Consider the following 14,872-nt stretch of genomic DNA (forward strand, 5'->3'; position numbering starts at 1 on the left):
TACATTGGATATAATTCGTTATTAGATTTTCATCAACTCACAAACCCCTTGAAGTTCCTTCACAAACCCCCAGAAACCCTGCTTTTCTAATTTCGTAAATGTAGTTTGCAAAGGTTTAAAAGTTATCTTTTTCCCACTTCTTCCAAGGTCCAAAGGCGGGAGTCTCTGGTGAACGTTTGGACCGCATTGAAGAAAACCTTCGTAAACTCTCTCAAGATCTGGACACCTTGAACGGCATGGTGATTGGCATGGAGGAACGTCTGCGCATCTCTCTTCGTGAGGACACCAAGAAGATGCTGACCACATTGCTCAGTGGTGCCCCCCGGCTGTTGGATACCTCTGTGGGCTTCGGGCTGATCCCAGAGGGCACGCCAAATGGCTTAGATGGCGATGAGAACCGTCCCTGGTTTTGGAGAGTTGGTGGGAAGAGTGATGGAGGTTAAAGATGAGCTGAAGGTCAAAAGTGACATGCTGGACGAGATCCGTGGAATGGTGATGGGACATGATGGCCAGCTAAAGAGACTGATAGACACTGCCACAGGGAGACCAGTCCCTGGTGATCAGCGACATCTAGAGGAACTTCTGGACTCCAGATTGGCCGGAGTGAGGGCAGATGTCCTCGATGGCTTTGAGAGGAGACTGACGGGTCTGGAGACTCACTGTGATGAGAGAATCGGTCAGGTGAGTGGTTCACTTTTCACAAAGACCGTTAAGCATAATGACATTTGTTTTGTTGGTTCTAATTCCAGTCGGCATGAACCAGAAATTGTGACTAATTTAATTTTTGCGACTAATTTTTCATACATGAATATGTCACAGTGCAGCATTGCAAGCAGGCATTGAAATGAAGAATTATTAACTTTAGCGATACTGGATGATCAAACATGAGTATATTAACATATATCAATCCTGCAAGATCTGTTTTAATATGAGCTGCACATTAACTACCTCACATTCATTATCTTTGGTGAAGACTGGTCATGAATGTTAATTACACAACTAGACATTCTTGGAAGATTAGCAAACAAATCAATATTCAAACTCACACTTTCTCAGTATGACTCATGCAGCAATTTTGAAATACTTGCACTGTAGTCTTTGGTATTAATATATGAGTACAGACTAGGATTCATTAATCACTGTCATTACCCACAACTGAGGTGCCTTGAGCAAGGCACCTAACCCTCAATCCTTCCCCGGGCACCGCAGCAAAAATGGCTGCCCACTGCTCTGGGGGTGGGTGAGTTCAAAACTTACTGTCAGGGACGTGCACAGACATTTTGGGGGACAGGGCCTCAAATGGAAAAAAGGGCACTTCTCATAATTATTTATTTAAAAAAACAATAAACCCTTAAATATATTAAGACAACTCTGACTTCTCTTACACTCATGCAATTGTTTTATACTCCACAGATTTCTACAAAATAATTAGTTCACATATAGAGACCATGGTCTTCTTTTGTATTCACTAGGTTTATCACAAGAGATGTCAACAACAACTATTTTCAAGCTATATATTTAGAATAAATGACTGCACATAGGAGAGGGACATAGTTTCACTAATAATTTGTTTAATCAATAAATCATTTAATTTTTATTTTTTTTATTTTTTATTTTTTTTGGTGTTATTGAAATACTTCTTTCATGAAGTGGACAATTTTAATATTTGTGGTCCATTTTTGCTGCCATGTCTTTTACTCTAATGGAAAGAAAACTCAACCCTAACCCTAACCCTACACATTTAGATGGTGTTTGTTTTAAGCCTACTAGCCTTGTTTGCATCTGTAGATTTATTCTAAATTAACCAAAACAAGCTAATCTGCATATTTAAACACATCAATAATTTGTTTTCCTGAACTGTTAATGCTTAATGCATTATATATTATAACAAATGTCTGCAGAGGGCGCCAAAAGCGTACTGGTTTTTGTTGTTAGACAGCACAGCACGATCAAATCCACGATCAAAGCCAACCATGATTAAACATATATTATTAGTTAAATAATAATATTCGGCCACTTCTTTGTGATAGAAATGCTACAGCCACTGTAATTTCTTCAATAAGAATATGTGGACATCAAATATGCAAAGACAGAGCAAGGGTTTAAACTTTTATTGATGTATTATCATGTGTAAGCGTAGATTTAAGAATAGCATTATGTAGCTAATGCTGTGTTATGATTTTTAAATAGATTTAATAAACCATGCATCCTTAGAAAAATGTCTAATAATTCGGTTCATGGATGTGCGTCCATGGAATGCTCCTCTTCTGGTATTGACAGCCCTACAGATATCTTCACCATGGTTCAAAACGCAATGCATAGCACAGTAAAATAATTGAAATTATAATATAACATAAATTAGTATCAAATCAGGCAGATGCGTTAATGGTGGTCAAACTATTAATGCAGCGTTACATGTATAAATAACCCTTAAATAGCCAAAACTTTCAGGTTTGTGAACATAGGCTAGCCTACATGAAAGAAATGCACGGGATACATCCATCTAGGGCTTTTTTTCTTTTTCGCTTCTCATCGCCAGACAGCAGTTGCATTTTCGCGGGAATAGTTGTCACAAGTTTTCAGCCAGCAGCAAACTCGAGGTTAGGTGGGGCGGGGCGCGCGAGCGTGCGTGCGGGCATGAATGGCCCGATCGCGGAGTGAGGGCATCTGAACTCGACAAAGCCGACCTGATATAGTATTTTTTTATTTGTTTTATTCAGTAAATATATTTGTTTGACAGCTAATTTATATATTAATTTATTAAAAAAAAAAAAAAAAAAAAAAAAAAGCACCCTAGAAAAAAGGGCACTTTCTCTCGAGGAAGAAAAAGGGCAGGTGCTCAAGCCCCTTTTTTGTCTATGTGTGCACGTGCCTGCTTACTGTTGTGTGTGCGCACTTGGATGGGTGAAATGCAGAGCACAAATTGCGAGTATGGGACACCCATTCACTCACTCACTCACTCACTTACTTATACACGACTTTAACCAGCAGATGTCCTCAGCATGCTATGTTTCGAGTGAATCTAGCTAGTGTAATCAGTCTAATCCAGTGGTTCTCAAACTTTTTTCCCAGTGGGCCGCACAATGGTCCAAGTGCAAGTCTCACGGGCCGCATATAATTTACATATGACGTCACCAATGCTAACCAATCAGATTTAATGTTATGGTATTAGCAGATAATACTATTATAATACCTAGATGTTGCACACAATAAATAATAAATAAAAACGAACTTACTGACATTAGCTTTACAATAATAATCATAATGCTCAATGAAGACACAAACTGTATACAATCACTTTAAGTTGCTATTTAATTCTGTATGACTTTATGACTCTATCAACAGCATCGCAATAGTCACCAAACAATCACATAAACTCCTTAATAAGCAAATGTTACTCAGCTCCTTTTTACAAACAACACTGAGCGCATTGTAATTACAATCTCTGACGATATCAAGCATTCTGTCATGTCGCAATCGTAGACTCGCAATCCCACGTGCAGCATCGGATCCGCGAGCGCGCGGCCGAGTTGGGCTCATTCCAGCAGCACTTGTGTTTGTTTCGTTAACTGAGTGATTGCGTCATTAGCGTACATTGCCTGATGTCTGAAAATAATAAATGCTCACCAAAATTATTTTATATGACAAATAAAGCATTATAGCTCATTTATATTTAATTTAATTCACTTTAATTTAAATTTTAAAACAAAAATAAATTGTATGCGGGCCGCAGGTTGAGAACCACTGCTCCACACCCAATTCAAACGCTTACTGCGGTGAAGTGTCGCGTCGCGCGACTCGCGCCCCGCGCCCAATTATGTCAAAAGTATACACTCACTGGATGTCATGGCAACTGAATCACAGAGGAAAACTTTAAATATCTCGCTTTCGCTTTAATTTCGGACCATCTCCAAAAAGACATAAAACACTAAACAAATGATTTTGACATGCGTTTATCAAAGTAGGACATACAGACTTTTAATCCCTTACACACAATTAACGTACTGCTGTTGAAATACGAAATGGAGGCGGGTCCGGATTGAATTCCCTCCGGGTCCGGATCCGGACCGGAGTCCGGACTTTGAGAAGTACTGGTCTAATCTAACAATATAGTGGAATAAAAACAACACCTAGTCTTTTTACCTAAGTTAATTTTATGTCATGCTAGCCTGGCATAATGATCTCATCTCTGTTAATACTTCTCACCATTTATTTTGAGGGTATGACCAATTGTTTTCCACATCCATTTTCTTTAAAGTATCCTTGAAAAGGGGGTTTGACTTGTCAAACAGTGGTGGATTTTTCTGGACCTCAGCAATGAACTTTTCTGCAATGTCATCTGCCATTTTAAATGTGTGAGCCCTTAAATTCAAATGGATACTGATTGGCTGTCAGTGTTTTATCATTAAACAGCTCGAAAAAAAAAAATCATTCTGAAAGTGATCCCAACGATATCGTTCCTTTATATCGTTATTGTTATAGTTGTAGTGTGGACTCTGCTATTTTTTATATTTAGAACGATTTTTAGAACTGTAAGAGTATAAAGCGTATAAAAAGTAAGAGTATAAAATAAGAGTATAAAGATATAAAGAGTATATGAAGATATATAAAGAGTATAAAGAACTTATTTAGCATTAGGATTAAACTGAAAATAATAAAAGTTTTTGAGGCAGACCAACATCAGCTATGATACAAAGTTGATTCATCTAATCTAAGTTTTTCTGTATCCTGTCCTTAGGTTCAGCAGCAGTGTCATAAAGAGCACCTAACAGGTCAGGAACAGATTCAACTATCCCTGGATGGCCGTGAGACGGGCTTGAGGAAAGAGCTGGGTGAGCTGCAGGCACAGATCCAGGGTCTGACTGTGACCGAGAGCTGCTGCGGCGACATAAACAGCCTGACCCAGAGGATGTTCCAGTTGGAGGACTCAGTTACGGGCCTGACCGAGTCCCAGAGGCAGCTACAAGTGGACATGACTGACCAGACACTCCACATCGAGACCCTACTGGAGAACCGGCTGGTTTACATGGAGGGCAGGATTAATGCCTCTGAACATGGCCACCAGGATGGGCTGGAGCCTGGGTTCAACTCCCTGGATGGGTTCAAGACTTTGTTAGACGATAAGCTGAAGACATTAGAGCGACGTCTGTTCGTAGCAGTTGAGGAGTTGAGCAACGCCACGGCACCGGCTCTGCTAGAGGGGCAAGTTGTGCCGGCACTGGAGACGGAGATCGACAGTGTCCGGAGGAGGGTGGAGGCTGACCTCGATGGGATGCAGAAGCAGATGTCTGTCCTTGAGCTCCTCTGCACCTCTGCTTGCTCCCCTGCCTCCAGCCCGGAGACGGCCCTCATCCAGACGGAGGTAGAAGACTGTAAGGAAACAGAAAAGAAGATGATGGACCGCCTGGACGTGCATTCCAGCAAACTGGATCATTTCAACAACACCTTACAGGGTCTCCTTACACAGCTATCCCAGGAGGACACAGAGGGCTCCATTCAAGGGGAAATCACACTCCTCAAGATCAATGTCAACTCTGTCAATCGTACCTTGAAGGGGCTACGTGATTCGGTCAGCCTGTTTGCTCGAGAAGTCGGTCAGGTGAATTCCACCTGGCAGGAACGGGAAAGCCGGCTGGTCTCTCAGGTGCAGGGCATCTCGGATCTGGTGGAGCGGCAGGCATCCATGCTTGGGGCCGGTGAGCGGAGGCTGATCCAGTTGAAGGCGGAACTCCAGGGCTTGCGGCGGAGGTTGGCCGGGGAACTACAGGGTTGTCGCACTACAACGCTGGGAATGCAACAGGAAGTGATAGGGGTGGAAAGTCGAATCACCCAGGTTGAAGGACAGTGTGGCAGCCTAGGAGAGTTGGCCGATGACCTTGAGAGAATCCGCAGTGAGCTGGAAAGACATTCGGACAGCTTCCTGGAACAGGTCAACGGGACGCTAGAAAGCCATTCTGAGCAGCTGGTCCAACTGAAGGACGGTCTTAAAGACTGCATGAGCAAAACGGACCCCGCAAGACTGCGGGGTGACGGTCAGTAATTCTTCCTATACAGAGAAACCACAAGGCCTGAGGCTGTACAAACTTGCAATATTTTTGTTCCCTCAACAGGGCATTTTGTCTCCTATTATTTGTTTTAAGCCTTTATACCGATTTAACTGAGTTTTGTTAACTTATATGAAGAAAGTGTGACTGCATTATTAAACATATTTGACGATTTGTTAAATGAAGTAACAAACATGCAAAACACAGGAAAGCGAATGTTATGACACTACTAAGCTGCTACGGGTTTCTAATGGCAAGTACTGTTCGCTACCTTCTCATCTCAGCATCCAAGTCATCTCCTGATTTAATTACTGTTTCAATTACTGTATTATAACACTACGAAGCTACACATTTTTATAAAAGTCTGATGTGTGTGAAATAGTTTGTTTTAAAAATATATTTCGCATTATTGAAATGTTTTCTAAGAGATTATAATTTTTCATAAATAAAAGTGAGATGTGTGAACTGAAGAAAAAAGATTGTCAACTATTTCCTTTAAATTCTGATTATTCTGATTCTGATGCATCATTTGTGTATGTTCCAGTAATGACCACCCAGTGTCATCAAGAACTCAAACAAACAAATGAAACTGAGGCCATAAAGGGATAATGAACTTTCAGCTGGTCATTTTTACAAAATAAACCCAGTTTGACATTAATGACAACCTGAATGGACATTAATCTGCTGAATACATGGTTAATTACCAAATAACGAAAAATTGTTATTTAAATTATTAAATTATTATCTGAGAACACAGAAGTGATGTGCGAGACTAGCACAGTCATGTAGGTTAAATTATTTGCATGTATAGAAAGTGATCAATACTGTTCAACAGTCATTATACTGAAGTATATATTCCAGAGAAATATTTTATGTTTATCATATTAATGATCAAATGTTATGCGATACACAAATAAATAAAAGATCTCTTATTTCTATATTCATATATGGATCCGTATTCCAACCATTTTCTTATATACTGGGTGAGCATTATATCATATGCTAATACAAACAAAAGGATCTGTTTGACTGTAATTTTTTTTTTTTTTCTATATTTCATGATAACCCTGTGATAATATGTTTATCTTCAGGTTTTAATATTCATCACTACTCTGTGTATTGTGTATTGTGCATTGTGAAGAAGACTGATAACATGAATGTAGACAAACGCACACTTTTTCTATTTGAAGAGTGCATTGTGTGTAGTGTTTTGGCCTCAGATACAGACCATCCCTGAGTTGCTCTGTAAAACCACCCAATATTATAACAAGGCCACACTACAGCAGCAGCAGATCAAACAGGAGGACAAGTGTGCGAGAGTTTGGTGTGTAAATATTTGTTTGAGAAGTGTGTGCATTTTTGCTTAATTTTGGCAAATATCTCAGGATAAATAACAAATAAGAGGACTTTTTTGACATTAAAAGTTTTCATTTTATTCAGATCACACACAAAAGGGGGACTAACACAATATTAGGAAGGTGGTTATAATGTTATGCTTGATATATATATATTTATATATACAGGTGCTGGTCATATAATTAGAATATCATCAAAAAGTTGATTTATTTCACTAATTCCATTCAAAAAGTGAAACTTGTATATTATATTCATTCATTACACAGACTGATATATTTCAAATGTTTATTTCTTTTAATTTTGATGATTATAAATGACCAAATTCAATATCTCAGAAAATTAGAATATTGTGAAAAGGTTCAATATTGAAGACACCTGGTGCCACACTCTAATCAGCTAATTAACTCAAAACACCTGCAAAGGCCTTTAAATGGTCTCTCAGTCTAGTTCTGTAGGCCAGTGGTTCTCAAACCTGTCCTGGGGACCCCCCACCACTGCACATTTTGTATGTCTCCCTCATCTAACACACCCAATTCAACTCTTGCAGTCTCTACTAATTAGTTGATGACTTGAATCAGGTGTGTTAGATGAGGGTGACATGCAAAATGTGCAGTGGTGGGAGGTCCCCAGGACAGGTTTGAGAACCACTGCTGTAGGCTACACAATCATGGGGAAGACTGCTGACTTGACAGTTGTCCAAAAGACGACCATTGACACCTTGCACAAGGAGGGCAAGACTCAAAAGGTCATTGCAAAAGAGGATGGCTGTTCACAGAGCTCTGTGTCCAAGTACGTTAATAGAGAGGCGAAGGGAACTAAAAGATGTGGTAGAAAAAAGTGTACAAGCAATAGGGATAACCGCACCCTGGAGAGGATAGTGAAACAAAACCCATTCAAAAATGTGGGGGAGATTCACAAAGAGTGGACTGCAGCTGGAGTATGCAAGACATGGGTGTCAGCTGTCGCATTCATTGTGTCAAGCCACACTTGAACAACAGACAGCGTCAGAAGCGTCAGAAGCGTCTCGCCTGGGCTAAAGACAAAAAGGACTGGAGTGCTGCTGAGTGGTCCAAAGTTGTGTTCTCTGATGAAAGTAAATTTTGCATTTCCTTTTGGAAATCAGGGTCCCAGAGTCTGGAGGAAGAGAGGAGAGGCACACAATCCACGTTGCTTGAGGTCCAGTGTAAAGTTTCCACAGTCAGTGATGGTTTGGGGTGCCATGTCATCTGCTGGTGTTGGTCCACTGTGTTTTCTGAGGTCCAAGGTCAACGCAGCTGTATACCAGGAAGTTTTAGAGCACTTCATGCTTCCTGCTGCTGACGAACTTTATGGAGATGCAGATTTCATTTTCCAACAGGACTTGGCACCTGAACACAGTGCCAAAGCTACCAGTACCTGTTTTAAGGACCATGGTATCCCTGTTCTTAATTGGCCAGCAAACTCGCCTGACCTTAACCCCATAGAAAATCTATGGGGTATTGTGAAGAGGAAGATGCGATATGCCAGACCCAACAATGCAGAAGAGCTGAAGGCCACTATCAGAGCAACCTGGGCTCTCATAACACCTGAGCAGTGCCACAGACTGATCGACTCCATGGCCACGCCGCATTGCTGCAGTAATTCAGGCAAAAGGAGCCCCAACTATGTATCGAGTACATGCTCATACTTTTCATGTTCATACTTTTCAGTTGGCCAAGATTTCTAAAAATCCTTTCTTTGTATTGGTCTTAAGTAATATTCTAATTGTCTGAGATACTGAATTTGGGATTTTCCTTAATTGTCAGTTATAATCATCAAAATTAAAAGAAATAAACATTTGAAATATATTCAGTCTGTGTGTAATGAATGAATATAATATACAAGTGTCACTTTTTGAATGGAATTAGTGAAATAAATCAACTTTTTGATGATATTCTAATTATATGACCAGCACCTGTATGTGTATGTGTGCACATATATTATACATATATATATATATATATATATATATATATATATATATATATATATATATATATATATATATATATACATACATACACACACACACACACACACACACACACACACACCAATCAGGTATAACATTATGACCACATTCCTGATATTGTATTGGTCCCGCTTTGGCTGCCAAAACAGCCCTGACCCATTGAGCCAATGTAAGGCATTGTAAGGCGTCGAGGCAGTCTGGTCCTGGATTTTGCTCACATAGTTGCAACATGCAAAGTTACTTATAGTTAGTAGAATGTCTTAAATGGACCATCGGAATAAAGAGTTACCAAATATATTTTTTAAAATAGTAATTATAAATATACAGTATATGATACAGTACATGCACAAACATCCACATCCCATCAAGGTCTAAAACGGCTGTTTCAATTCCTTATCTGTGCCCAACTGAAGCGGTCCATTCGGAGCTGTCATTAAAACTCATTCATGCTGTGTGAAAACTGCTTCCTGCTTGACATAATCAGGATCTTTGTATTTCTGCAGCTCTTTGAGTCTCTGCAGATGTCTGTTGAAAAGAAGCAGATGAGTTTTAAATGCTGTTAAAACGGGGAACGTTATTTTTAGTGGAGGACTCAAAAGAGTCCAGTTCTATTTCAGTGTAGTGTTTGATTAAATGGCAGATGGGGCTGGATGATAATGACAAGCTGTGAATGGAACATTCAGTGCACTTTCAAGTTAAAATTTTAGCATGTATTCAAAATGGACTATTTACAGTACTTTCTTAAAGGCACAATATGTATTTTTTTCACCTCTAGGGGTTGCTAAACTCTTCAAAACAATAACAAAGGCGTAGATTGATGATACATTGAATGAGCGTGGAATCATGGTACTTGTCATCATGGATGATGGATCTAATTATGTTTATGGATGAGTGAATGCAGTCATGTTTTTTAACATGACTGTCGTATGAAGCAGGGTGTGGCCGAGAATCGCGGCCACGCGACTGCTAATGAGAGACAAATATCAGTGCCACACACGAGTCTCAGGGGATACAAAGGAATGAGGACATTTCATTCTACCAAATTTCCTGCAAGTGCTGGAATACTACTTATACAGGAAAGTTTATATGACGTTTCACATGGTCTAATGGTACACTATCAAACTAAACTGCATTTGAGTGTGTTGAAAGTTGTAATGCCATTCTATAGTTTGTTGGCTGTATGAGATTAACAGTAAGCTAGATCAACATTAGAATATCATACTGATAATATTCTAACATTTCATCGTGTTGAGCTATATAAAATTGATTCGTCTTATGTAGCCTACATTTGCTTACCTGTCTAATAACGTTCAAGAGCGGCATCTCTGTCAAGTCACAAAGCTCTCGCCATCTCGAAAACACCGCGCCAATATTGATCCTCATTTTATTTCTCCTTTTGTCCCAAAGTTTGCTTGCCATGGTCCATAATGTTTGAACGAAACAACAACAGCATGCCGCTAGATGTTACGCAGTTGTCCACGTCTGTTGCCATGGTTACATGTAACTGTGCAGTACAAGTGGAAACCAGGGATAACGGGTAACAGGAATAACAGATATTATGTCATTGACAGGCGACAAGGGAGAAGGGAGGGATGGGCACTATTTAAAATTGTGAATTTCTCTGAATTTACAAATTCTTGGAAACATTTAGGATAATGTAAGTACACAGCTGAATGAAATATATAACACCGTGCAAGTGGTTTTTGGATATTTTAATATAAAAATCTTACATATAGTGCCTTTAACACAATTTATTGTCACAATTCATCAGTTCATGCTATTCAAGAGAAGGAAAAAACAACTTTTTTGGTTGAGGTCACTGAGCCCTTTTTACTTTCCAACCCCAAACACCATCCCTTGTTTCTCATGGAAGATCCTGAAACATTTGTTACAATTTTTCCTTTACAGTAGGACACACTCTCAAACACACTTACATATAACATCAAATGTAAGAGATATGTTTGATATGACAGAGAAGGGAAAGGTTCAATTGAAGATTAATACAAAATGTGCTTTGGTCACTGTTAGCACAGTGAAAGATATTTTAAACATAGAAAAAAACAAAAACAAAAGCTTCTTACCTAAACGACATTAATGCATTGCATCTACTTCATGGCAAACTATTTAAAATAAACAAACCCATTTTTAATGAATGCATAATTTATATTATATAAGAATAACTTTTCATACCTTTGATGCTCTGAAATACTACGTAAAAATAAATCAAAGTGAATTGTGACTCCCACAACCGCTTAACCTTAACACAAAAACAAACAGACTGTGTTTCTAAATAGCATAGGCCTAGTATCTGTGACGCGGACCCCCAGTTTCACAGACAAGGCTTAAAGGATTAGTCCACTTTTAAATAAACTTTTCCTGATAATTTACTCACCCCCATGTCATCCAAGATGTCCATGTCTTTCTTTCTTCAGTCAAAAAGAAATTAAAGTTTTTGATGAAAACATTCCAGGATTATTCTCCTTATAGTATACTTCAATCGGCACCAAACAGCTGAAGGTCAAAATTAGTTTCACTGCAGCTTTCAAATTGTTCAACACGATCCCAGATGAGAAATAAGGGTCTTATCTAGTGAAACCATTGCTCATTTTCTGAAAAAAAATTGAAAATTATATAAGTTTTAACCAGAAATGCTCATCTTGAACTAGCTTTCTTCTTCTTCTCCTCTATTAGAATTCCAGCAGTGTAGACGCTGCTAAGCGTATTACTGCCCTCCACAGGTCAAAGTTTGAATTAATGTTTATATGCAATATGCTAGTTCAATAGTATATAACAATTAGTTCAAACTTTGGCCTGTGGAGGTCAATCACTGCCATTACGTTCCTTGTGATAGACGTGCGCGGATTGGCCCTCTGGCTTGTCAATCACTGCCATGACGCTCCTTGTGAGAGACGTGCGTGGCTGCGCGCTCCAATAACTTTCCACACTCTACAGGCGCCGCATGCAATGTTTTTGTCAGGAGACAGGAGTAACAACTGCAGATTATGAGTTACCTGCGGTGAGTCCGACATAATGAATCCACTAACACGACACAGCGAATGCCGGTGGTAAACACTCGTGTTCCAATACTCCTGCACAAGTTTTGGGGCTCGTTCCCTCGAAATGAGCTGTGAAGGAGGGGGGTTGTTCTTACGCATGCTCTCATTTCAAAAACTCACTAACAGTCTTTGGTTTCTCAGTTGACGAAAAGATCCTCTTTAGCACCTTTAAATTTTAAAGAAGTATTAAAAAAAAAAAAAAACCTACTGTTGCGAACTAGTCCTATAGGTTTTTCGCTCATTCTGAATAAAACCAGTGCAGTACAATTCTCTGGACTCTCTAGATCAATAAATATATATATATATATATATATAAAAAAAAAAAAAAAAAAATGAACTTTCACTAAAACAGCAGATGGCAGTAGAGGACCACTAATTGGCTCATTCTCACTGAAATAGGGTTTTTTTCATTTAAAATCTCATTTAAACTTTATAAAATCATTATAATAACAGTATAAATCACATTTTGTCAAGGTTTACAACTTCAATTGTTCATTCTGAGTATCGGTTTTTCCAATAATATAATATTATGATTGCAATGAGACCTGAAATGTATGTTTTAAAGGGGAAACCTGAAATAAACACAATTTGAAACATTTATATGACTATGAATGTGAGAATATGGATCTCATACTTGAGGAGAAAAACACCACAGTTTTATTCAGAGTCCAAAACTGAGCAAAAACAGTAGCTGATATTTATATGGCTAAAAAAGATGAAATTCACTTCGTAATATGCATGCGAATGGTCAGCGTTTCTCAAGTTCGAGTTTTTGTAGTTTACATGGAGACAATAATAGTATCGTTTTCAAAAACTTGCACATTGAAAACCATTTTAAAAAGTTTGCATTTTCAGGCCCTCAAAACGCTGTTGTCATGTAAATGAACGCCCAAAATGCATGCAAATGGTGTTGTGTAAAGTTGCTTAAGTCCAGTAAATTTTCATCTGCAAATATTAACAATATAAAACTTATTTTTACATTTACTATATAAAAATCAAGACATGTTGTGGATTGCATACAACAGGGTTCCCTGACAGCAACATAGTGTCGGCCCAGATCCGGCCCACATCTGGTCCACATGTAATCCACATGTACCAAGGCAAGGCAAGGCAATTTTATTTGTATAGCACATTTCATACACAATGGTAATTCAAAGTGCTTTACATAAAGAAGAAGAATAAAATTAGAACATAATGAATAGAAATAACAGTAAAAACAGAGAATTTTGCTATCTGGATGGAAGAGCTAGGAAGTCTTAGGGAGTTTTTGTTGTTGTTGTTGTTGTTGTTGTTGTTGTTGTTGTCCATCAGAGTGGATCTAATTGTGGATTGTGGAATGAGTGGATCTTCCCCATTGGAAATTTCCCCCCCAGGAAAGTGTCCTGACTGTAATCCAGAGATATCTTAACAATGCACCACAGCTCAAATTTTCCCATGGTTTGTCCCCTTATCCAAATTTACCAAATTTTAACCTAATCACAAATGCTTTCTTCCTAATTCTCCCAGCTCTTTCAACCAGACAGCAATATTTAAAATGCATTAAAAGTCAGAAATAACAAGATGATACATAAAATATATAAAACACATTAAAAATGAAATAAAAACAGGAAAAGGAATTAAAAGAATAAAAATATAAATAAAATGCAAACAGTTCGGACATACCACAGTGCTCAATCAGCAAATGCATTGGTAAAAAGATGTGTTTTGAGTCTGGATTTGAATGTGGCTACTGTTGGAGCACACCTGATCTCTTCTGGAAGCTGGTTCCAGCTGCGGCTGGCATAACAGCTAAAAGCAGACTCTCCTTGCTTTGAGTGAACCCTTGGTATTTCTAAGTGACTTGATCCTGACGATCTGAGTGATCTGTTTATATTCTATGAGCATATCTGCAATGTATTGAGGTCCTAGGCCATTGAGTGATTTATAAACAAGTAACAGTACTTTAAAATCAATTCTAAATGCAACTGGAAGCCAGTGCAAGGACCTGAGGACTGGTGTGATGTGTTCATGTTTTCTGGTTCTGCTCAGAATCCTGGCAGCAGCGTTCTGTACGAGCTGCAGCTGTCTTATGGTCTTTTTGGGAAGACCAGTGAGGAGTCCATTACAATAATCCACCCCGGTGGTGATGAAAGAATGAACAAGTTTCTCTAAGTCTTGACTGGAGACAAAGCATCTAATTCTTGCAATATTTTTGAGATGATAATATGCTGATTTAGTTATTGTCTTTACATGGCTACTGAAACTCAGGTCTGACTCCAAAATCACACCAAGATTCCTGACTTGATTTTTAGTTGTTTGACCCCTAGAGTGAAGGTACATGTTCACTTTGAGAAATTCATCTTTGTTTCCAAATGCAATGACTTCAGTTTTGTCTTTGTTTAACTGAAGGAAGTTTTGGCACATCCAATTTTTAATTTCATCAATGC

The 14,872-nt window shown here is 38.7% G+C and overlaps 1 protein-coding gene across 1 annotated transcript in view; it reads left to right on the forward strand.

The window, feature by feature from the left end:
• The window catches only part of LOC125260275 (EMILIN-3), a 30,027-nt gene extending 22,714 nt beyond the window's left edge, over window positions 1–7,313 (forward strand). The window contains 3 exon segments of the mRNA XM_048178559.1: window positions 148–398; window positions 400–681; window positions 4,739–7,313. Coding sequence (XP_048034516.1) covers window positions 148–398; window positions 400–681; window positions 4,739–6,040 — 1,835 coding nt within the window. The 3' untranslated portion in view covers window positions 6,041–7,313.
• The last annotated feature ends 7,559 nt before the right edge of the window (window positions 7,314–14,872 follow it).

The sequence above is a fragment of the Megalobrama amblycephala genome, linkage group LG24 (assembly GCF_018812025.1).
Source record: "Megalobrama amblycephala isolate DHTTF-2021 linkage group LG24, ASM1881202v1, whole genome shotgun sequence".
Lineage (NCBI taxonomy): Eukaryota > Metazoa > Chordata > Actinopteri > Cypriniformes > Xenocyprididae > Megalobrama > Megalobrama amblycephala.